The 27,300-nt window shown below is 34.1% G+C and overlaps 1 protein-coding gene across 1 annotated transcript; it reads left to right on the forward strand.

Moving 5' to 3' along the window:
• Positions 1-23,993: 23,993 nt before the first annotated feature.
• LOC120212239 (protein SET DOMAIN GROUP 41-like) lies at positions 23,994-26,683 on the forward strand (the record flags this gene model as incomplete). Its single annotated transcript, XM_039210623.1, has 4 exons — positions 23,994-24,642; positions 24,711-24,817; positions 25,439-25,534; positions 26,118-26,683. Coding segments are annotated over 4 exons (1,029 nt in total), but the record flags the coding sequence as incomplete, so codon positions are not given.
• Positions 26,684-27,300: the final 617 nt, after the last annotated feature.

The raw sequence follows: 27,300 nt of genomic DNA on the forward strand, positions 1-27,300 counted from the left end.
TCATCTTGGGCGTGCATATGTCTTCCTCCAAGCTTGCTTGAGTGTGTAGCTAGCTAGCAAGCAAGGGGATGTTTGTGAATAAGTTTCCTAGCTGAGACCTTGTAAGCTTCATAATAGCATGTTCAACTACATTCAGCTACCATTAATATCACTTTTGGCTACTCAGCTTTAAATAGTCCAACTAGCAGAGATTAGCTAGCCTTGAGCTCCTTCAGCTGAGTTGAGCTTTCCTTAGTGTTCCACGAGATGCCTTGTACTTTGTGAGCTGATTGTTAGCTGCATATAATGTCCAAATAATCCACCAAGCTACCCCAACGTGTGTCATGCTCCAATGTACCTACATGTGCAAGGAAACAAGGTAATTCAATGGGATTGAGTTGGCATAAGCTAAATACCTTGCTGCCATGCATGATTATGGTATTGTGAGCTATGTTTGCATGTCATGAGCTAAATATATCATCTCATAATCTGTGTGAGCTAATGTATAATGTCTATGAGCTAATAATAATGCATATGATTTAATAAAATGAATGATAAGTATGCTGCCTTGATGTATATGTGGTAATCACGCTTAATATGATTGTAAGACTATTCTAACATGCTTATCATATTAAAATAACAATGTGCATAATGTGTGAAGATGTATTTATGCTAAGTTATTCTTTAACTATTAAAACATTATATAACAAAACATAGGAGGGTGTTAAGTTATCAAATGAATCAAAAGCTTCAAGACACTTAGTTAGGAGTACTTCCCTGAATTGTTTGGCCCTTGACCTAGTAATGGGACCATGTGGCATGACTTCCGGATCTGGAGTGGGCATGATCACATCATCCAAAGAGTTGGCAACATTGAAAAAGAACTACAATCCCTCAAGAATCAAATCCAAGAAGGGAAATTACCTAATTCAGACTATAAACTTAAAAGTAGGTTGGTGTTTTCTAAGGATAGAATAGTCATTCTAAATGTGAATGTGTTGAAGTGTTTATTGTTGTGGGAATTTTTAGCTCGACTATGGGAGGCCATGTAGGGATTTTGAGAACCTGACATCGATTATTCATTAACTTCTATTGGAAAAAAGATGCGACATGAAGTGCGAAAATTCATTCACGATTTTGAAATATGTCAGAATGTAAGCTGAAACCTTAACCCTTGTTGTAACACCCTAAAATTAAGGTCAGTAGTTTCGGGTCAATAATCGAGTAATTTTCATGATTTATGGTAAAATCATACTTTTTTGAATTTTAAAATGAGAAATATTTCGAAAATGTTTTAAAATATTTTAAAATATTTTTTTGAAAATTTAATAAGATTTTTAATATGTTTAATTTTGGATTTTAAAGTGACCAAAATGAATTATTTCAAAATTTGGGTTTTTAGTGACCAAATTGTAAAATGATAAAAATATCAAAAATCTATGAAGTAATATACCAAAGCTTATTTTCCCTTCAATCTTCTTCATCTTTTCCGTGAGTTCCATTTCCATATCTCCTTGGATTTTATTTAATTTTAATTTATTTTTCATTCTTAATTAATGGGTGGTTATAACCAATTTTCATTTCTTTTATTTTGTTCATCCAAACACATTTCTTTTTCCTCTCTTTTCTCCTTGTTTGGTCAAAATTCTTCTCTCCAAATCCTCTAAATTATTTGCTTCAATTTTATCTTGATTCATTCATCTTTAATCCTTGATTTCATCTAAGCTTCATTCTTCTTCTTGCCCATTTTCTTCTTGCTTTATTGGTGATTTCAAATTCTCCTTTGATAATCATTTTCATCTCTTCTTCTCTAAATTCCAGGAAGTTAATTCTTTCATCATTGGCTCCCTTGAGTTTCAGTGATTAAGAGATTCATATTATGAGAGATCTTAATAGATCACATGTGTTGGTTGTGATTTTTATAAAGTGGAAGTGATTTTCAAAATATTTAATTGATGTAATTTCTTGATTTTATTTAAGATGATTCTTTGTGAAATTGAGTTTATTTTAAGGTAATTATGATGCTCCTAAATCAGTTTTTTAATTGGAAATGAAATGCATCGTGATTTTAATCAAATAAGCTTGATTTTGATGTTTTTGAAAATCAAGGGATTAGATTGATTGCTATTGTTTTTAGGTTTTAGATTCTGATTAGATGTTGATTTTGATTATTCTTAATCATTTTATGCTAAGGAAGATTGTACTAAGGTGTTAGGAGGCTTAGATCGCAATAACGGAAAGGTTTTCAGTCTTTTGGTTAATTTTAATTCTGTTTTGAAAGTAAAATTTTTTACTCTATTTTGGATGTTTTTGTAACATTTTGAATTATTTTATAAGGTTTCTAATGTGTTTATGACTAAGAAAATTGGTGCATCAATTATTGGTAGTCATTTGGTTATTGCTTGGAGGTAAGAATCGTTGTTAAGCATCAAGGTGAGTGGTTGTCCATTCATTGATGATGAACATTTTCAATGTTGAATGAGGGTTTAGATGAGAGTTTTCTCTTAATGTAAGACCCTAGAGTAAGAGTATATTTGTTGTTGGTAATTTGGTGATATGATATTGAGATATGAGGTTTACTATATGACATTGAAAGCGTGAATATTATGACATGAGTTATGATGCATTGTAAGTATACAATTAATTCCAACATGTGTATTAAGATATGTTGATTATGAGTTATGGTGTATTGGAAGTGTGTGATCATTACGAGCATGTATACCATGACATGTTGGTTATGAATTATGATCGGAAGAATGTGAATATTTGCAAAGAATGAAGTGTATGATATGTACATTGATGTTACTAGTTTGATACATTACGTTCAAAGTATGACAAAAATTGTTATATGCGTGTTGTTGATCATTACGAGCATGTATACCATGACATGTTGGTTATGAATTATGATCGGAAGAATGTGAATATTTGCAAAGAATGAAGTGTATGATATGTACATTGATGTTACTAGTTTGATACATTACGTTCAAAGTATGACAAAAATTGTTATATGCGTGTTGTGTTACCTTTTGATGCATAACTGATCTAGAAAACTATGTTGCAAGCCTATGCGATATTTAGCTAAGGATGAGTATATAGACTCTACTATCCATGGATAACTGAAGGCACTTCATTATCCAGTAAGGGTTAATCATGAAAATCATTCTTTAGTGTTTTTAAAACTATGTTTGAAAATGGTATATGCATATGTTATGCATTAAGTGGAAACAACTCATGATAAACTTGAATTAATTAGCAAATTGTTCTTAATAAGACCTTTGGATATAAAAGGCATGTTTATGAAAGAGTACTCAATTTTTTTATATGTGCAAGGGTAATGAGGTTAGGTCGGTACGTTGAGCTTTGTTCGAGAAGATATACAAGATGAGATTAATGCGTTAAGCTTTGCTCCGAATGTTGAAATTTGGGACCTATGTGAGTCTAAAAAAAAGAGATGTGTGAATTCTGTTTATCTAATGAATATGTTTTGTTTTTAACAAGTTTCAATGATCTTAAATGGAAACAAATGTATGTTATGCATGTGAACTTACAATAAAGGTAATTGTGCATGTGTGCATGTGAATTTTAGTAGTGAATATGATAAGTTAAAGCATGATTATATTCTGGAAATTATGTACATTAATGATGCATTATGTGAACACTATGGCATGACATATTTTATGATCAATGAGGTAAAAACAAGTAAGTGTTCATGGCATATAGGATGCTTTCCTTTTACCTTGATATGTGTATCATGATTGAATGCTTAGTCATTCACCGAATTTTATAACTCACAATCGTTGTTTACCATTTTTCAAATCATTACTTTTAGAGTTTGAGGGGTAAGACACTTGGTGGTGATCAAAGCATGGAGGCATTTGTAAAGTTATTTGAACATTGGTTTTATTTTGAGGTAATATGGAATCCTTAATTGGGATGTGTGTTGATTTGTACCTTAACTTCCTTTTAATGCATAAGTGACCTATGTTGATACTTCTGATAACTTTGAATTCACAATAAAGCATGATTTGATGAGAAATAATGTTGTTGTTCATATGTGAATGTATGTTCATTGGTGCCTAAGATGATCAAATGTTGCTATATGCCCTAAATAAGTACTTTGAGTGTTTAGACAAATGGAAATAAATGGACATAAAATGTTAGGTCTTTAGTATGCATGAAATGAAAAATAATGTAACACCCATTTCTGTATACGTCCCCGTACACGAGTCACATATGTCACATGACTTTTAAAACATTTTCATACTTAAAAACCCGTAAAACTTTGTTTCTTTAAATAAATAATTTAATAATATAGTTTATAAAATGTTCTTCAACTACTAATATATAAAATAACATTTAAAAATTCATCAAACAATGTTTTAAGTCAAACGTAATATAATACTACAACTAAATACCAAGTATCTTATCAGAGCATCATAACATATCTAAGTACATGACAAATAGTATTCACTTAGTGAGACATAATAATATAAATGAGGTGTAACCAAAACATAAGTATATCATAAAATATCAAAATACGAATTTAATCGTATAAATCATAATAATACATAAAACTGACTTGGTAAACCAAGTTTCTTTCACATAACTTGCGAAATAATATTTAGTATGCCCAACAACATACCCATCAATCAGTATTTTCCAAAATATCCATTTTATTTCCCAATGTATGTCAAATGAGAATGCAAGGTACATGAGTTGCACATAAGTGCTAAACGAAAGCATAGGTTTTGTAGTAACATCAACACTATACTAATATAATGAAATGGTAATTCACAAACTTATTATGAATACCATGGATGTGCACATAGTGCAGAAAGTACACAAAGTATTGATACGAAATGGTAATTCACAACTCATTATAAATACCATGGATGCGCACATATGTCAAAAGTACACAAAATACTGAAAACGAAAATGCAACATATGCATTAAACAAAATCGATCGATAAACATCATACACAAAGTATATTGAAACGCACCTACAACTCTCAATGCACATACAATATGCCTTTAAATCAAATTCACAGATTAAACATTTATTATGAAATATCAATAGCTGTTAAAATAATATAAATGTCTATCCATCTATTTTAGGGGAGTTTATACCCTAAAATTATTCATAAAATCATTTTCATAAACTTTATGAAAATGATTCAAAATATGGTAAAACATGCTTTTATAAAAACATTTGAGGTTAATTCATCGCAAGTCGTCCTCATATCATATAAGTACATAATAAATGCATTCATCTGGTATGCCTCACTATTATGCGTTACTATCGAAATCCAATTATTCTTGAAATTTTTTCTCGCATTTCGATTTGCTTGTATCACGAATTTGATCATGATCTACACAAGCATCCATACAAAGCATATACAATTATAAAATACAAAGTTTCCTTACTAACATTTTTACAAAAATAATAATACTCAAAAGTACTATTATTTTCGAATTCTTTTAAAATTCATCTTATTTTTTTCCTTTTTATTCAAAATGGGCCATTGTCCTAAATTCTCCAAATTCAAGACCAATTAATCCCAATAAAATTCAAGCATTTAAGTTCCCAGCTCATTACCTCAACAATGCCATAATTACCACATAAACCATTAACTTTCTCAATATTCACCATTTTGTACTTAAACTTTGCCAACTTTCTAAAATAACTTAATTTCACATTCTAACTTCAATTTCATCCCTCAAAAAGTTGTTTCCAGTATATTACACCCATTATTAAGTAATTATACAATTAGCCCATAATTTATCAAAAATGCTAAATATGTCTTTCAACTTTTGAAAAAGTACAAAATTACCCTAAAATTTTTCTAAGGATTTTAGAACTTCCAAATATCATTTTTAATCCATGTTAATTTTTCCACAATTTCCCAACTTATTTATTCATGGTCGAATGCTTTAGGGGTATATTTCTCATGATTTTCACTTGATTCAAATATGAAACCAACCTCTATACAACATTTCAAGATCTCTAGAATTAAACCCCTAACTTAATTTCACCAAAAATACATCTTTCCCCTAAATGTAGGGTTTGGCCAAGTTCAACATAGGCATATATATAGCCATGTACAATTGATTTTAATCAACAATCATGATTGTTTATGATTCTACATCCTCAAAAACATCAAAATCTTTCATCAATTTCATAAACCCTAATGTGAACACAAACCTTAGAATTTGGGATCTTCAACAAAAACCAAATTAGCAAGCAATAATGATACCAAATGATAGTATTTTTCGAATAGAATAGTTTTCTATTTCATGTCATAATCCAAAATCCAAAGGAAATTGCTCAAAAATGAAAAATAAATTTTCTCTTACCTTAGTCATGGGGAGAACGAAATGGATCTGAAAAATGGCCTAAGTTTCACGAAATGTTCATGTAATTTCATGTTAATTTAACCTTTATTTAAGCATAAATGAATAAAATATTCATTTAATATAAAATGTCTATTTTGCCTTTAATGAAACTTGATAATTACCATCCAACCAATCCACATTAACCTTATCATCTTTCAAAAGTCAAATATGAATAAATTATTTTACTATTTTCCAATTTTACCAAGAAACTTTCCAAAAATTACAACCTTGCCACTTTAATCCAACAGTCCAAATTAAACATAGAAATAAACCTTCAAATCCAATGATACACATTATTTTCTGTCATTTTAACATGTGTAAATAATATTTTTTAAGCCTAATTTATCATCCTTCAAATTTTTCCTGAAATTTCTATTCGATCCAATTTACCGATTTCTTACCGGACTTTAACCGGTTCTAGTTTTCAACATAAATTTCGTATCATGAATTTGATTTCAATAAAACCCCACTCTAATGAGTAAAATATATATTTATGGAATTATTTTTGGGAAAATTTCTACTTTAGTAATTGAAGTTTATCTAATTTTATACTTTGGCCATTAAACTTTCAAAACTTACATTTTGATCACTAACAAAAATTTTGGGTATTACAACTCTCCCCCTTAAGAAAAATTTGTCCTCGAATTTTAGTACGTATCTAATGTAAAGAGGTATGGATATTGTCTTTTCATGACCTCTTCTCTTTCCCCGGTCACTTACTCGACTTTGTGATTCCGCCAAAGAACTTTTACCAAAGGAATCATCTTGTTATATAGTTCTTTGACTTATCAAGCAAAATCTCAATCGATTCCTCTTCATAGTTCAAATTTGATCGAATCTCTATTTTCTCCGAGGTGATAATATGCAAAAGATTTGATCGATACTTCCTGAGCATCGACACATGAAAACATTATGGATTCGTCCATTTCGGGAGGCAATACTAACTAATAAGCCACTGGTCTGACTCTTTTAAAAATCTCATAAGTTCTAATAAATCTTGGACTCATCTTTCCTTTGCGCCCAAACCACAATACTTTCTTCCAAAGTGCTACCCTGAGAAATACCTTATCACCTACTTGATATTCAATCTCTTTTCTCTTTAGGTCTGTATAAGATTTTTATCGATCAAAAGCTATCTGAGATTATCTTGAATAAACCCCACTTTATCTTCCATTTTTTCATCAAGTCAAGGCCAAATAGATCTCGATCTTTAGTTCGAACCAATTTAATGGTACTCTACACTTCCTCCAATATAAGGCTTCATACGGAGCAATCTTGATACTCAATTGTTAGTTGTTGTTATAAGAAGATTGTTCTAAAGGTAAATACTTTTTTGATGATGCCTTAAATTCGATCACACATGCCCTTAGCATATCCTTCAATATCTGAATGGTCCACTTTGACTAACCATTCGTCTGTGAGTGATAAGCCGTAATGAAATAATCCTAATGTAAACCTTAGATCTCTGTCATATACTATCGATACATGCACTCCATGCAGCCTAACTATCTATTTTATGTATAAATCAACATATTTATCCATCGATTAATCTGTCTGTACTGGAATAAAATGAGTTGTATTGGTCAATATGTCAACAATCACCCATTTTGAGTCAATTTTTTGGGTGTCAAAGGTAGCCCTGTAACAAAGTCCATAGTGACTCGTTCCCATTTCCTTTCAGGAATGAATATCGGTTGTAGCAATCCAGAAGGCACTTGATGTTTAGTTTTCACCTATTGGCATATCATGTACTATGCCACAATTTTTGTGATAGCTCTGTTCATACCAGGCCACCTATATCGACTCTTTATGTCCTGATACGTCTTATTTACGCATGGATGCTTTTATAAAAACATTTGAGGTCGACTCATTGCAAGTCGTCCTAATATCATATAAGTACATAATAAATACACTCACCTGGTATGCCTTACTATTATGCCATACTATCGAAATCCAATTATTCTTGAACTTTTTTCTCGCATTTCGATTTGCTTGTATCACGAATTCGATCACGATCTACACAAGCATCAATATAAAGCATATACAATTATAAAATACAATTTTAGTATCCTTACTAACATTTTTACAAAATAATAATACTCAAAAGTACTATTATTTTTTAATTATTTTAAAATTCATCTTATTTTTTTCATTTTTATTCATAATGGGCCCTTGTTATAATTTCTCCAAATTCAAGCCCAATTAATCCTAATAAAATTCCAGCATTTATTTTCCAGCTCAATACCTCAACAATACCATAATTGCCACTTAAGACACTAACATTCTCAATATTCACCATTTTGTACTAAAACTTTTCCAACTTTCCAAAATGGCTTAAGTTCACATTCTAAATTAAATTTCAGCCCTAAAACAGTAATTTCCAGCATATTACAACCATTATTGAGTAATTACACAATTAGACCATAAGTTTTCAAAATTAACGAATAGGTCCCTTAACTTTTGAAAATTACAAAATGACTCAAAACTTTTCTAATGCTTTTAGAACTTCCAAATATCATTTCTAATATGTGGGAATTGTTTCACAATTTTTCCAACTTATTTCCTCATGGTCGAATGCTTTAGGGTATTCAACATTTCAAGTATGAAACCAACCTCTATACAATATTTCAAGATCTCTAGAATCAAACCCCTAATTTAATTTCATCAAAATAAATCATTCCCATAAAGCTAGGGTTTGGTCGTATTATATAGCCATGTACAAGTGATTTTAATCAATCATGCTTGTATATGATTCTAAAACCTCAAAAACATCAAAATCCTTCATCAATTTCATAAACCCTAATATGAACACAAACCCTAGAATTTGAGATCTTTCAACAAAAACCAATTAGCAAGCAATATGGTACCAAATGATAGCATTTTTCAAATAGACCAATTTTCTATTCACGACATAATCCAAAATCCAAAGGAAATTACTCAAAAATGAAAAATAAAATTTCTCTTACCTTGGTCATGGGAAGCACGAAATGGAGCTAAGAAATGACCTAAGTTTCATGAAATTGTCATGTATTTCAGGTTATTTTAACCTTTATTTAAGCATAAATGAATAAAAGATTCATTTAATAGAAATGTCTATTTTGCCATTAATGAAACTTGATAATTCCATCCACAAAAGCTACATCAACCTTATCATCTTTCAAAAGTCAAAGATGAACAAATTATTTCACCCTTTTCTAATTTTACCAATCAACTTTCCAAAATTGCAATCTTGCCACTTAATCCAACTGTCCAAATTAAACATGGAAATAAACCTTCAAATCCAATGATCCATATTATTTACATAATTTTAGCATATGTAAATAATATTTTTAAGCCTAATCTATCATCCTTCAATTTTTCCCGAAATTTCTATTCGATCCAATTTACCGATTTCTTATCGGACTTTAAACATTTCTAGTTTTCAACATAAATTATGGATCAAGAATCCGATTTCAATAAAATCCCACTCTCAAGAGTAAACTATCTATTTATAGAATAAAATTATTTTTTGGAAAATTACCACTAAGGTCCCTAAAGTTTTTCTAATTTTATACTTTGGCTATTAAACTTTCAAAACTTACATTTTAGTCACTAACCAAAATTTGGGGTATTAAAAATAATTCACAAAATATTAGGTTGCTTATGTGTAAGTTTACATTTTATGCAATATTTGACTTTGGATGCTTGATTCTTGTATGATGTATTCAATTATGTTATGAAGCATGCCATATATGTGTTCTTACATGTTCTAAGTGTTTCAGGTATGTTCAAGCATGTTTATAGATCCTATGATCGATTGCATGAAAGTTTGGTGGCTTGTTTTTGCATGTTCATATAAATGTATGCAATTTTCTAGAAAAAGAATCGACCCCTTCCTAAAAGGATCGATCCGTTACTTCTTTTTTGCAAAGGATGGATAACCCGTGAAAAGAGATCAATCCCTTCATGTTTGTCTCATTGAAAAATGGTAAAATTTTATTCATTAAAGGTTTTAAGTGTACCATAAATCATAGTTGTATGAGTTTAAAATGGTCCAAATATGTTTCTCTATTATACTTGTTTTTAAATCGGATTTGACTGAGATTTGTTTCGTCACCTTTAATATGTCTAATTACATAATGGAAGTGTCAATTGAGTGTTTTCTATGATATGCATATTTTGAATTTTTACATTTAGTCTTTAGTTGAGCATGTTCAATTAGGTCCCTCAATGATGTCTATTTAAGCTAAAATTTTGCAAAAGACTAATTAATGTAAATAATGAATAATAGTAGGTTTAAATTATGTTTTTCATGACTTTTCTAATGACATGTGAAATGACTAATTTACCCCTATAGTGTTAATTATACTTATCTCGCCAGGCATGATTATTTGTATCATTGATGTATGATGAGTGATATTCCACTACTTTTCTTTGTACTCTAAACCTTGCTAATCCCATAGAAAATATTTGAGGACATTTCTTTTTACTTCATTATTGGACCGCTAAAATTAAATGAGAAATAAGAGATGTTGATAATGGTCACTTATTCTCCCTTCAAAGTCATTATGATAGTAAATCAATTGCTAGGGTGTTGCCATAGGGAATGATCAAACTTCATGGTATACCTTAAACTGTGGCAAGCGATAGAGATAAAAATTTTATTAATGAGATTTGGACTGAAATGGCTCACCTACAGGGAACTTAATTTTACACGAGCATAATATATCACTTGCAATCTTATGGGAATACGAAAGCTCTCATAGTTATGTTTAGATGTATTTGTGATGCATGATTAAGGGTTGAACCTATGGGAATTGGCTTCCCTAGGTCGAGTATTTGTATAATACATCTTATCAGGTGTCGTCAGGGATGATATATTTTAAAGCATTCTATGGATGTAGCCTACCCATGATAATTTGTTATATGGAGAAGGGAACTAATAACACACAGGTTGACCAATATCTTTGAGATAGAGATGTAATTTTAAGGGAATTGAAATATAATTTGAGGCAATCTCAATTCTAAATGAATAATAAATTCAATAAAAATAGTGATGTTAACGTGTTACCATAAGGTAATGCTACAACATCATTGAAAAAATTAAAAAATATTACATCAACAATTCTATTAATTTGTTAACAATGGATACCAAATTGTAGCCTAAAGTAAACATTAGATATAGTTTTGAAAAAAAATAAACTTTAGGTACCAAAATGGAATAAAAAATAGTTTAGATACTATACGTTTAGTTTACCCTTCTATAGGTCACCATGGATATAAATAAGCAAAAGGGTGTAAAAGAGAGGTATGTTTTTGGCAATATCTTGCACATTTCTTTTATCTATTGAGAAACCTTTTTATTTTCATTTGATTTACATAACACTATCACTTCTATGGGTGTGTGAAAACAAACATCTAGCGAGATGTAGGTTTAAGTTCGGTTGGAGAAAGAGATAGAAATAAAAGCAAAGGAAGATAGAAATAGATGGCATAAACTACCATGCGACTCCTTTAAAAAAAACTACCATATGACTAGGTGGCTTATGTGTAAGTTGACTTTCTGTGCAATGCTTAATTTTAGATGCTTGATTTTTTTATAACGTATTAAATGATGTTATGAAGCATGCTACATATGTGTTCTAACATGTTCTAAGTAGTTCAAATTTGTCCAAATATATTTAGAAACTTTACACATTTTAACAATTTCTTCTATCTATTATCCTTTTGGACTTCATCACATCTTAGAATGCATTAGAGCTATTTCATACCATTTGGAACTGTTACTACTTAGATTCCAATGTTTCATGTTTCTTAACTTAAACCTTGTATAGGACAACCTAGCAACAAATCACTCCCTTGTCACTATTGGAGTAGTGCATAAATCACTACAACCTTGAGGACAAGGTTGCTGTGGAGGAAAGGGGTAATGATATGGAGGGAAAACGATGAAAATTCAAGGAATCATAAGGAGCACAAGAGAGAGAAGAATGCAGAAAGGTCCAGATAATTTGTAAGGCTTAATATAAAAAGTGCCTAAACTATACTCAATTTCTTATTTAGGTGTCTAAACTTTTTTCGTTCAATTCAGGTGATTAACTGCCCGCTTGTTGTGAGTACTATATATGGGTATGGAAATATGTGTAAGATTACACAATCGAACAAGTAATACAGTGATAAGTGAGTATTGTCTCCATAGGGATTGGAGGAAATTGATAAGTTTAATCAAAGCGCTTTACTATGTCACCTAAGTAAAGTTAGTGATGGTATGTACAAATGATAATGTTGTGGCAAGATGAAATGGATGTTGTGGAAATGGAATGATGGTGGTATGGTAGCAAATGGAGATGTCGTGGCAAAGTGAATGAAAATGTCATGGTAAATTATATTGTATTGATTGCAAACAAATGGAAATGTAAAGGCAAAATAAAATGTAAATATAGGATTTGATTACTAGGACTTTAACTTCCTCACACGACAAGTTACTATGGGTATGAGTGATAGGAGTCACTTAGGAAAATTTAAGTCTACTTCTTAGAATGATATTACTTCTATGTTTTATCTTCCCGATAGAGTCTACTAAGGGTACCCTATGCTATCTCTAGTTAAGGGACTCAATAGATTGAAGATTCCTTGGCAAAACCGGTTGGCGTTAGCCCCTGCAGTGATCCTATTGGTCCAGATAATAGGATATGTCTCAGTAATGCCTTTTTGCGGTAGCATTAACATCTAACCTATCTCTCATGCATAACTTCTTTTAGTCGAATGAAATCTTAACCTTATCTCTAAGGTGGATTAGGCCTAGTTACTATCTAGATCCTATTGCTTATGTGGTTTCTCCCTAGTTTCTCTCGAACATTAAGGATGTGCTACCTAGACATTCTCTTGAACACTAAGTAATCTCCTAAGGAATGGCTACTCTCATAGCTCCTACAACCTTAAGGTACTAAGCTTCATTAACAAAACATATAATAACATACAAAAACAACCATTCATTAAAGAAAATCTTAAATATCCAAAATGAACTCCCACCAAATAGGATTAGTTCATGGTGGGGTTCGAATTTATCAAGCACAAAGAAAGTTAATATGTTCCTTACAACCCAAATGATAAAAAATGAAAGCAAAGAGCAAAGGAAATGAGGAAAAGCCTTTGACGTGAACTGTCGGAGCTTCCCTCGGCAACCACAGATTGTCCCAGCGAAGTAGTCCTCTCGGACGCCTAGAAAGCCACTCCCTCTAGATTGTCAATGGACGAATGCCACAGTAAATAGAATTGGTAAAGAAAGGAGAGACCTTTTCCTCAAAATATTTTCTTAGGCGGTGTGTGTAAAGTCGTTTTTCCTCTGTGGCTTCATCCTCTATTTATAGGGGAAAATTAACCTTGGAATTTATGTTAAAATTCCTATGATACCCCAATCATGCTTCATTTATGTGAGGGTTGGGCAGAGCTTGCAATGGTACCCCTGAGCAGCTGGAAATGGTCCAGCCTGGGTGGCTGGCTGAGTACTTGATAGGATCATGCTGCAGCAGGTATAGGCCCGACAGGATCAGCAGTAGGGCGTGTCCAACAGGATCAGCAACAGGTGGCGTAGTCCCCTCCAGGCCGGTGTCTCCTCACGCATAGAGATCACGTGAAGATAGGAACAGTTGTTTATAAAAATATATTCTTTCATTTTGTTCACTCTTGAAATGCCAAATGGTTTGGCATTTACATTATGCTCAATAGTCTCCTTATGTCATGGCATTTCCTTTTTTCTTTTCCTTGCTCCCAAATCCTGCAAATCACCAAACAAACACCTTTCCCATAAAGCAACACTGATTACAAAATAGAATGTTGCGGCAAACAGAATTATACCACATGCAACTATATGCTCCTAAATGCATCTATGTAATCCTAAATGTACCCTTAGGTAATCAATAACTTAAGTAAAAAGGTCCCAAATATGACCCGTTTTACGTAGTTATCACACTCCCAAACTTAAGATATTGCTTGTCCTCAAGCAATGGATAATATTAAGAAAAATAAAATACCATGGCAAGTTCAGAAGCAGAATAGTTATATGGGATAAACTTTTAGCCCTCAACATTTGGCTTCAACATGCTAGACTAGTTTGAGAAATCAAGTAATGTCCCCTAGGGCAAGATTCTTTATGTGGGTGTGTGCGTGTTTGTGTCCAGTCCATGCTTAACAAACCTAAAAATTTTCTAAGCAAGCTTTCTTGTTTTGCCATGACATTTAAAAATTTTACTCCCACATTGTTTTCTTTTCATTCATTAACTCTGCTATGAGGGGAGTCAACTTATCACACCTACTATCCTACACTCTAGGTGAAAGGGAGTATACCTTCCACCACCGAGCTAGTCAGGTAGAGTCATCCTGTGACTACTTTCATTCACTCATATGTCATAGCTGCCATTTATTTATATGTAGTTTTCAGGCAATATCATGACATAGCGGTGTGTCCCTCTACATATATGCTGAAGCATTTATTAATAACTTTATTCTTTTTATGTGGGGTTTTCATCATTCAAAGTTTTATTCCATGACATCCAAGAATTCTCTTATAAAAAATTTATAAGTTCCTTAGGCATGGAAAACATACAATCGTGTATTCAAAGGTTTCAAAGAAGCAAGTCTTAGAGTTGGTTCTATCATCCTCAATAGTCATGTACATTCAATCCTAGCCATCAAGAATTCATCATCATCGGGCATCCCTAGTTTATTCCATTAAACTAATTCTAACACTTACTAATGTTATGGCAAATTCATTATACTAATACTATCATGCAATGATTTGGGAACCCTACCTCCCCCAAACTTAAGAGAAGCATTGTCCTCAATACTAAAAAAAACTAAAGTAAAATCTAAAACTACATGCAAGGTACCTCAACGTCATGCTTGTGGTGGTGCAGTGGTCGTGCGACGGGTACGCTTTATCAGTTGTGTGGGATGGAGTGTTCAGAGTATGATGGTGGCGTGGCAGGGGGAGTATTGGGCCTTCTGAACTGTGGAAAGCTGGGGCTCCTTAGTCTAGCACCTTCTTCAGTCGGTGTCTACTCCTTCAAAATGAATTTACTGTAGTATTTCAGGTTGTTCCTCCATTGGCTCTGCAGGTGCGTTATTTCGGGATGTTCCTTCTAGTGGCTCAACAAGCTGTGGGGGTTCTGGTACAGTTGCAAGCTGGCTCTCTTCTTCTCGATGTTCAGTTGGCGACACAGTGGGAATGGATCAGGATCAATTGGTTCTTCCTCATCGGCTGGCTGGTGAACCTCTTCATTGGTGGGCTGGTGAGCATCTTCAAATGCTTCGGTATTTTTATGGTTGCAATTTGTGTGCGGAATCTCCATGAAAGTGTTGGTAAGAAACTCATCTCGGCGCTTTGCATATACAAAGTATGTCATCATCTTATCGATCAGCTGTTCGACTTGTGCTTGAGTGTGCTTAGTTACATCTTCTAGGGTATCTGGTTTTGCCCTAGCATTTAGAGTTGCAGCAGCATGAAAAGTGTTATCCTCTTTATCCTTTCCCTTGGCTTCATTCAATCTAAGCAACATAGGAATCTTGCCCTTTGTAAGACCAGTCATGCCAGGAATATCTTGTCAAACTACTCCTCGGGTACCTTCTTCTTACGGTAGAGAGTCGTAATGAGATTTGGAAATACCAAGGAACTGGTCGGTCGAATCAGACAAGTATGAACTTGGTCCACAATGATTTTGCCTATGTTAATGGAACGCCCTACTAAAATAGAATACAACATAAGCATCATTTGTAATGAAACGGTGGTGTTGTGGGAAGTCGGGAGAAGCTTGTGCTTTATGAAGTGATTCCACAATTTGGCCCTCGGTTAAAGCCTTTCTCGGTCCACCGTTCTTCAGAAAGATAAAGTTCTTCCAAAATACCATAGTAAGTTTCATTGTATGCCTCTTTCGTGAAAGTGGTGTGGTTGTCGACAACATCATACAAATTAAATAGAGATTAATAGCATGAAATAAAGCGAATGGAAATACCATGAACCATCATGGCATGTTGATTTGGCTCAGTGATGTTAGCGTAAAATTCATTCACCAGCGACGCATTCACATTCTCCGGAAGCTTGGCAAATTTTTTCCACTTGTGGTAGTGTACAATGCCAAGTATATCACTGCCAAGGTTGTCATCTTCCTCATATGAGAAGACAAAGCCCAACTCGAAGAAAACCCAATGATTTTTAAGGTTTTGAAACCTTTCTTACACGGCTTCATCCACGAAACGGGATGGAAATGTTGCAGCCGAACTAGAGGGACGAGATCTCACCATGGTTAGTGAACAAGACAAAGAAAAATTGAAAAAGCTTGAAGCTTTTTGGCTATGGAGTTTCGGCGCTAAGGAGGGAAGAAGAAGAAATAAAAATAAAGTGAAAAAGTGAAGAAGATAAGAACAAAGTAAAAAAATAGGGGGTATTTAATGAGTGGATGGGGTATGGGAGGGAAAATGACAAGAGTAAAAGTAAAAAAATAAATCCTAAAGCAAAAGTTAAAAACGTGAAAAGTGAAAAAGTTTTCCCTCCTCTTTTTGTCTTGTTACCACCCAAATCCTTTTTGCTTCCACCGTACAATCATCACGTGCCGGCTGTTTGGACCTAACCTTGAAAAGAAAATAAAATATTCACTTAAAAGAAGATATAATAAAACGATAGCAAAGTAAAGTATTATTTATGCACATGAGTAATCTAAAATGTAACAGCGTCTTCAAGATGTTTGGCTAGTTTGACATCGTGCAAGAGGAGTGTTAATTTGTCACGCATGGGTGGGACTCCTTGATAAGCCTTCAGACGTTGGCCATTGACTTTAAAAATGGACCCATCATTTATATCCACAACGCCATGAGGGTAAACATGGTGTACTTTAAATGGTACCGACCATCGTGATTTCAGTTTCCCAGGAAAGAGCTTAAGCCTCGAGTTAAATAAGAGCACTTGCTGTTCAACATGAAATACCGTGGCAAAAGCATTCGATCATGCCACTTCTTTGTTTTTCCTTTGTAAAGCTTGGCATTTCATATGCTTGTTCTCGAAACTCTTTTATTTCATTCAGATCAAGTAACCTTTGCTCCCCAGCTAATTGTGCGTCGAAGTTCATCTTCTTGATCGACCAGTATGCCTTATGTTTTAACTCCACAGGTAAGTGACAGGCTTTCCCATATACCATCTTGAAAGGTGACATTCCAGAGGTGTTTTGATGTCATCCGATAAGCCCAGAGTGCTTCGTCTAGTTTTCGGGGACCAGTCATTCCTTCTAGGGTTCACCACCTTCTCTAAGATTTGCTTGATTTCTGATTGGACTTCAGCTTGCCCTTTGGTTGTGGGTGGTATACCATGGAATCTTATGTCGCACTCCATATTTTTTAATGCCTTGGCAATTAGCTTGTTATCAAAAAGTTCCCTCGTCACTAATGATGGCTATTGGTGCTCCAAATCGAGTAAAGATGTTTTTGTGAAGGAATTTGAGCACAAGTTTTTAGAGTCATTCCTTGATGTGGAAATCGCTTCAACCCACTTAGATATATAGTCCACAACAAGCAAAATATATAAGTCTCCAAAAGAATATGGGAACGGTCCCATGAAATCAATTTCCCAAACGTCAGAGAGCTCTATCTCCAAAATATTTTACAATGGCATTTCATGTCGTCTGGAAATGTTCCCAGTGTGCTGGCATCTATCACATGCTTTACAAAATTTGTGAGCATCCTTAAACAGTGATGGCCAGTAAAAACTTGATTGGAGGACCTTAGCAGCAGTTCTCGCACCTCCAAAATGCCCTCCACAGGGTGATGTGTGACAATGGTGTAGAATGTCTCGTTGCTCCTCTTCAGGGACACATTGCGAATCATTTGATCGTCGCATTGTTTAAATAAGAACGGCTCATCCCCAAAAAAACTTGACATTATGCTGAAACTTCTTCTTACCCTGGCTGTTCAATTCATAAGGAAAAATACCACTAACAAGAAAATTAACAAGGTCAGCGTACCACGGGATTTCCGTGGCATAAAAAATTTTCTCATCAGGGAATTCTTCTTTAATATCAAAATGTATAGCATGAAATGTTCTCTAACCTAGATAAATTATATGTAACTTGATTCTCAATACCTTTCCTATCGATTACCTCTAAGTCAAATTCATGCAGTAGTAATATCCACCTAATGAGTCTAGGCTTGGCATCTTTCTTGTTCACTATGTATTTTATAGCTGAGTGATCAGTGTGAATAATGACTTTAGTGCCTATCAAGTATGGTCTAAACTTGTCAAATGCAAATACCACGACAAGTAATTCCTTCTCAGTGGTAGTATAGTTCAATTGTGCCTCATTCAAGGAACGACTAGCATAATATAACATGGAAAATTTTACCTTTATGTTGCCCAAGCACAGCTCCCACGGTAAAATCGTTTGCATCATACATTAATTCGAATGGTGATGTCCAGTCTGGGGAACCAAGATAGGTACAAAGACAAGTCTTTGTTTCAACTCATTGAATGTGCCATGACAATTTTGATCGAACACGAATGGTTGATTTTGTTGAAGTATGATGGATATCATGGAGAATTCCTTGATGAATCTTCTATAAAACCCAGCATGTCCAAGGAAACTCCTAATACTCTTGATAGAAGTTGGCGGGGTAGCTTCTCGATTACCTTGATCTTGGCTTTGTCCACTTCAATGCCCTTTGCATAAATTTTATGGCCTAGAACAGTGCCTTCGGTCACCATGAAGTTAACACTTTTCCCAATTCAACACGAGATCAGCCTCCTCACATCACTTAAGTATATTTGCCAGATTGTCGAGACATTTTTGAAGTCATCTCCAGAAACAGAGAAATCATCCATAAAAATTTCTAGAAAATCCTCAACATGTCAGAAATATGGCTTGCATGCAGCGCTGAAAAGTTATTGGGGCATTACAGAGTGCCATAGGGACATGTGAACGTTGTCTTCTCTTGGTCCTCTGGTGCAATTACAATTTGATATACCCCGAGTATCTCCAAGAAAACAGTAATATGCCTTGCCAACAAGTCGATCTAACATTTGATCGATGAACGGCAAAGGGAAGTGATCCTTCTTTGTGGCCTTGTTGAGTTTGCGGTAGCCCCTGTAGATTCGCCACCCGGTGACAGTGCATGTTGGTAGCAATTCATTGTCTTCACTTGTCACCATGGTCGTGCTCCCTTCTTTGGCACGCTTGAACGAGACACACCCAAGAACTATCAGAGATAGGGTAAATTACCAGCGTGCCACTTAAGATTTCTTTCATCACAACTTGCTCCATCATTGGGTTTAATCTTCGCTAACGGTTCTATGGATTTGTCATGGCATTCTTCAATAGGATTTTGTGCATGTAAATTGTTCCCTTCAGATCTGTCATCGTCCATCCTAACACTCTCTGTGGTGACAAAACATTTAGCAGACTACATTCTTGTTTAGCAGACTACATTTTAGCCCCCTTCCTCGGCTGTTTATGCCCCTGAATCCATCAGGTTTTGGATCTTGCGCTCAGCGCCTTATAGTTCTCAGAGGAATGTTTGGAGCATCCTATGTGGCAACTACAAACAGCTTCAACATCGTAGCCTTAAGATATGTGGACTCTTTTCTTAGATCATCCTGGCAGGCTTAGTATACAACCAGCTGATCAAGCTCATATTGTATTGATTTCAAATTTTCTTTTAATTGTTAAAATCTTGCTTCCACGTAGTGTCATGTGGTTAAAACCACTTCATCGAATCCTCCATGAAGAAATTTATGTTTATGAAAATGCTTAAAAATGAAATGTAGATGCAAAATGCAAAAAATGCATGAGGTGTTCGAGGCATTAATCCGAAAACATGTCTGTTATTATGAATAATCCTATTGGGGACAAAAGTGTTTATCTTTTAAGAGACAAAAATATCCTGACAGCTTTTGACATGTTGACTAGTCTTCTGCCTTCGTCTGTCATCGGTTGAATACCCTGTCGAACCGTTCAGGCTCCTTGGCCAAAATGTGCAAGTGACAAGCTGTTGCCCCAAAAAAATGTATCGAATGACTGCATCTCCGACTTTCACTCTCTTTCGAGCTTGTTTCTAACGAAAGTGTCATTGAAGCCCTCATCCGAAGCTTATCGACTTGTTATGGAATTCATCTTGTTCTCGTGTTTTTGAAAGGAATCTCTGGGTCAGTAACTTTTTCCTCGTCTTTTTTGAAAGGAATCTCTGGGTCAGTACTTTTTCCTCGTCTTGCCCCTACAACCTTTGCCTCTCAAAAATTTGACTTTAGTGTGCTCGGTGTAAATTCTGGTCCATCGGAGTCCTTTACAATTAGCAAAGTGTCCATTCGGAGTCCTTTACAATTAGCAAAGTGATATATTCTTCGATTGCGGGTACCACGTCTTCTGGATTGAATGTGACATATAGTCGCCCTATAGACTGTCCTCTGTATTTTCATCTCTTGTATTACAACCCTTTTTTCCATTAATGCAGATTATTCATGTTTAATAAACACATTTTTGGTGGATCAACACCTCTTTTAAATAATGCATATGATGTAAATAAAATAAAAGAGAAGAAATGAAAAGAGTTAGTAAGGTAAATCAAAATAATAAAATGAAAAATCCTACCCCACATGCTTTAATTCCTACCCGGACATGATCTCTATCCCGCATGCTAATTCCACACAATCCTAGCCGCATATTTGTCTAGTTCGCATGCTTTGAACATAAAGTAAAGCATAAAACAAATAGCCTAGGGTTTGGAATGAGGTTTTGGGGTGGGCTCTAATTCTCCATAGCCTCACGGTTTAGGTTCTAAAAAATGGTACCCGAGTTCTCCTTGTCGGTGCCCCCTTGGGCTTACCAGACCCTTAATCCTAAACCCATCACAGGCTTGTGTGGACTAAGTTAAACTCTAGAGGACACATTCTCTTATGCCCGCACGGTGAATAAATTCACATGAAGACATAAGATATATGAATCCCGAAGGCTACTTGCTAGGCCCGCACGATGAATAAATTCACACGAAGGCGTCGCTTTTACCCCCACTTAAATAGGGTTCGAAGCTCGGGTATAGAGCCTTAGACAAAAAAAGTTGAAAATCTGAAATCATTAAAAACGTCAGTACAACTATTTATTTGAAAAATAATCAAAGATAAATAATTAGAATCGAATAAATAAATTAAAATTTAAACTTGTAATTTTCGCTAAAAAAGACAACCAGAAATTAATTTCGGCATGACTCACTTACTTGTCCCCAGCGGAGTCGCCAAGCTGTCGCAACCGTCTTTCGGTTGGGCCCCGGAATTGGGCTTCGACTTGAAAAATGTGGATTGGAGTCGCCACCGATCATTTATTTAAAACAAATGGGTTGATCGGATACCCTATTTCTTACCTGATCTGCGTCTTTCCAAAGATGTGTCGGGTTCGGGAGTCGGTTACGGTCAAGGAAGGATTAGCACCCTTGAACCGTCCTTTCGGTACTACGTAATTTCCAGTTGTCTTTGATTAAGAAAATTGCAAGTTAAATTAAAATGTAAAATTTGATCTGAATTACTTACCCTTAATGAGTTTACGGAAATACCCTTAAAAAATAAGATGTTAAAAGAAAATAATAATAATAAAAGAAAGTAACAAAACTAAAGAGTAAACCAAGAAAATAAATGAAACCAATAATAATAAACATAAAATAATTGGATGAAACAAAAAAAATGAAATTGAATAAAATAAAATAAATGAAGATAAAATATATATACAAAAAGAATAAAAAAAGGTAAAGTGTTTTTTTTAAAAAGGAAAAAATAATAAGAGCAAAGAAACTAAAAATATAATGAAAATAAATAGTATAAATAAATAATATATATATATATATGTATGTATGTATAATATAATAAATACTAAATAGTAATAATAATAATAAATGAAAATAAATATACATATAATATTAAATAAAAAGTAATCATAGAAATAAAATAAATGAAGTAAGAATATATATATAACGTTAGGAAAATATAAAAAAAATAAATAGTAATAATAGATAAATATATATATATATATATATATATATATATATATATATATATATATATATATATATATAAAATAATATAATATAACGCAAAAATGAAAAAAAAGATAACTAAATAAATAATAAAATATAATTAAATATATATATATAATAAGGGTTAAATTAAAACAAAAAATGAATTAGGGGTCGAAATTAAAAGCCAATTGAAAAAAACGAATCTGCGTGTATTTAAAATCAGGGGGACCGAAATGGGCATTAACCCACTGTAGAGGCAAAACACACGAATCCACACGACCCGTTTATAAAAATCCGAATAGTTTTTCAAAAAAACACAAGCCTCGGGGGCTAGATCTACCAAAATAGATCTCAAAAACGCCCCCGTTCATTGGCCAAAAACACTTCTCTCGGTTTTCTTTCGAATCAAAACACAACAAGGGTAAGGAAAAATAACATGCGAAAGTATGAACTTTACCTTTCAAAATATAAATGCTTCGAAAAATGGCTACGAGTTGCTTGTAATTTTTTGCTTGGTATTTCGTATATCTCTTGTGTTATAATAGTGAGTTACAATGGCTATTTATAATGCTTGTGGATCATATCTTTGGGAGTTTGAATCATAATAGAACTCTATCCTATTTTTAGGAGTTTGAATCCTAAAATTCTATCATATTTTTAAGAGTTTGAATCCTAGTAGGACGAAAAGGTGTGTTAACACCAACCAAGTAATTTTGAAAAAAAAATCAATATCCTTGTCCGGTTGGAACTCCCCTCCCACCCTTGCAGTTCAATGAACATCTTCAGATTCCTTTCCAGCTTGTAACCATGTTTAAACCTCCGGGGAAAAATCACCCTTCCCCCTATGAAACTCAAAATGTTTCAAATCCCCTACAGAATCACATTCCCTCCCCTATAAAATCCAAAATCTAAGGAGAAACCCACCCTCTAGATCTCTACTAACCATTCATTTTAGGGCTATAAATTTAAGAGTTATATATTCAAGGGGTTTAGGGTGACAACAAAGGCTATGATCGGTTAATGAGTGCGGCAATAATGATGACAGTTGTGATCTGTAAAGGAGTTGGTTAGATTAGGGTTGATTTTATAGATTTTTAGGTATTTAAATTTCTTTTTGTAATTTTAAAGAAACTAGGGTTTTTTTAATATAATAATATCTTTAAGTTTTATTTTTTAAAAAATTAAATTTCTAAATTTATCTGAATGCGACACGTATCACTTAATGGACCTTTTAACGTTCATTACGGTCGAGGTACTTAAAATGATAACGTTTGTAATGTTAGACATCTGGATTGATAAAAAATGGTTTAAGCACCTAAATGAAAAAAATGATATAATTTATATTATTTTTTATATTAAACCATTTTGTAGTTGGTTAATTCCATAAATGATCATGGATATAAATAAGCAAAAGGGTGTAAAAGAGAGATATTTTTGGAAATATCTACACTTGTATTCTATCAATTCTCCTATCGTCTTATAAACATTCTTATTTTCATTTGATTTGCATAACACTTCCACTTCCATGTGGTGTGTGAAAACAAACATCGAGATGGAGATGAGAGCAGAGAAATAGAAATAGGAGGACATAACCCCACCTCTCCTTCCCCTCTCCTTTCCCTTCACGATTCTTTCCTCTTCCCATTGTTCCTCTTGCTTCTCCCCCCTCTCTTCCCTCCCGCGTCCCTCTTTACTGCTCCGCCGCCTGCTCCTCCTCCCATTCCCCCATCCCTTCCTCCTCCGCAGAATCGCTCCTCCCTCCTTCCTCACCCCTCTCATCCGCTCTCCGCACCGCTCTCCGCCTACTCCTTTCCCTCCCCTCCCTCTGGCCCCACCTCCACCGCTTCAACAACGGCCTCCTCACTAACTACCATCTGCTTTCCTCATCTCCTGAGTTCGCCACCCAAATCTGCCAGGGAGCAATTGCTATCGCCACCTCTTGGAAATTACGAAACGGAGACAGTGTTCTAGACCAAAGCGACGGCGTTTTACTGGAAGAGGCCGTCTTAAGCTTAGTCCTTATCAAAGCCGTGGAAGTTCAGGACGAGGCCGGCCGTTGTCTAGGAATCGCCGTATACGATCCTAACTTTTCATGGATCAATCATAGCTGTTCGCCTAACTCATGTTTTCGGTTCTCTGTTTCCCGTCCCAATGCTACCTCGTTTGGGGAGGACTCAAGCTCCTCGCTACGGATTGTTCCTAGCGTTTCAGATGATGACTCTTGTGTTTGTATCTGTTCTGATTACATGAAAGGTTGGTCCTTTTTTTGATGTGTGTGTATATATATATATATATTGATGTAGTTTTTTGATTTGATGCAGGAACCAAGGGATACGAATATGGTCCGAAAATAATAGTGGGGAGTATTAAGAGAATCAAGAAAGGGGAGGAAGTTTGTGTTTCATACACTGATTTGCTTCAACCGAGGGTGTTTACTTATTTTTTAATGTAGCAATCTACACTTTGATTTAATTCTCAAGTCTTCATTTTTGACAAAATGAACGTCTGCAATGTGGCTACACCTATTTCGTAATTTGATTGAACTGTGTCACTATCATGTTGGAAGAATGCATAGCTTTAGCAATTGCAATTTCAAAATGATTATTTGAAGGCTATTTATGATTGTCTTGGATGTGCACTTCATCAAAATTTGTTGTAGATTTGGATAGAGTATTCATTTATTGAGTATTTATAAACCATTATCTTTAATCTTCGGTTCCGAACTATGGGATTTATCATTTTGTGTTTATTGGGAAATTTTGCACAACTCCATTCCTTCCGAGAGCTTCACATAAAAAATTTGAACTTCGTATTATATCAAAGAAAATATCTTCTAAAATCTTAGGTCGTTCAAAGAAGGCAATTAATGGAGTGAATGAATTAAGGTAAACATAATGCCTGTTACATAAAATAAGATGAATTAGACGTTTTATATCTGTTCTAGAAAAACATTATCATAATCTCATTGCAAAAGATGAAAAGAAATCATTATACCATATGTTGGTCTGTATTCTTGTTTTGATTTTATTGTTTCATTTCTTCTCTGGAGGCAATGAGGCAATCAGATTTATGGTTTAAATATCAGTTTACTTGTTCTTGTAGGCGATGCACCATGTCTCCCTCTTATGTTGATCATGCATTAGAGGTAATGATAAACTGCATAATTATCTTGATTTAACCAGTGTGTGTTTCCCCTCCTCCCTCTTTTCTACTTGAACACATCAATGTCATTTATTTCAGCTCAGAGGCTTGCAATGGATCAAGATTCAAGAACTTATTTGTTGCAATCTCAAATATATTTTCAGTTGTCATACATGATTTCCCCTTAATGGACTTGATACTCCCTTTAGCTTTCTACACACTAGGGCTGGATTCACATTTTTGGTTAGGGAGATGTACACAATCATCCCTTCATAGGACTTGATGATTAATACTCCCATTAGCTAGAATCTGTCTGAAAGATATATCTACTAACCTGTCCCTTAATAGTATTGATTGATGGTTTTGATCTTCTAATTAAAAATTTAATATTTGTGGCAAAAGATTATTTGACATTTATCTCCCTTTTCTTTATGCTCTTGCCTCTTGCACTGTGAACCGATTTTAGCTGTGTTTTAAATTTGGGTTTACATTCCTTTTATTTTTTCTTGAAATTTTAGTAGCATCATTATTTGTTCAACTCATGAATTCTATAAACAATAATTTTAAAGAATCATCAGCACTTGCAGGAATTGGCTTCCAATCTGTTCTCTTCAAGCTTGCATTTTGATTTCGATCTTTATAGGGATGAAGCAAATAAAAAGTTTTCTGATTACGTCGATGAAACTGTTACCGGGTTTCTATCAGTTGGTGATCTTGAGTCCTTCTGTATGAAGCTTGAGAGTGTGCTGAGCCTAGATCTTTAGATTGAGCAATTAGAACACGGGGATGGAAAATCACATCTCAATGTCAAGTTTCATCCCTTTCACCATATTGCTCTCAGTGCTTATACGACACTCACTTCTGCATATAGAATACGTTCATCTGACGACTTAGCCCTACATTCAAGAACAGATGAATCTCAATTCAAAGCTTTTGACATGAGTAGGATCAGTGCAGCTTACTCTGTTGTTGGCAGGTGCAACTCACCATTTGTTTTCTTTGGAATCTTCTTTGATTGTCTGCTGCAAATTTCTGGAAGCAAGCAGGGGAGTCTTTATTAACCCTTGCTAGAAACTGTGTATGGAACTCGTTGGGGTTGCCCGTCTCAGAACTCTCGACAATTGTGAAGTATATATGCTCCAAGTGCTCATTGCTGGACAATTGTGAAGTATAAATTGATTGTCTGGTGCCGAATTCTTTAGCCAAGCGGAAAGAATGAATGTTAAAAGCATATCTAGTGACTTTCTTGCTCGAGTGAGCAACATGGCACCTAAGATTTGGAGATTTCTCATTATTGGTTGCCATTACCTTGAAACAATTGAAGATCCATTTGATTTTAGATGGCTTGCACTCATGAATCGTGATGAAGAGCATGGTGGATTCATAACTGAGAGGAGTAATTTTGAGCATCAGGCAGAATTGTATAATAATTAAAGAAGGATAAATATTTACAAGGTTGGTATCCATTGTTTAATGTACGGTGTAATTTTAGCACAAATCTGTTATGGACAGAATTCTCATTTTACCACTGTTCTGAATCATAGAGAATACTTTGTGAATTGATTCATGAAACTAATTAAAATTGTGAAATATAAGTGTTGCGTCTCTTCTGAACCTCTTTTGCAAAATTCATCTTCGTTACATACATTAATAATCCTTGATATGACTTTTGATAGATATTTTATGACTTGTCATAGTCAAAATTGATTGATAATTAATCACAGTAATCATTCTGTTTACTTATAAATATTCATAATAACCCTGTACTTA

The sequence above is a fragment of the Hibiscus syriacus genome, unplaced genomic scaffold (assembly GCF_006381635.1).
Source record: "Hibiscus syriacus cultivar Baekdansim isolate YM2019G1 unplaced genomic scaffold, ASM638163v2 tig00110007_pilon, whole genome shotgun sequence".
Classification (NCBI taxonomy): domain Eukaryota; kingdom Viridiplantae; phylum Streptophyta; class Magnoliopsida; order Malvales; family Malvaceae; genus Hibiscus; species Hibiscus syriacus.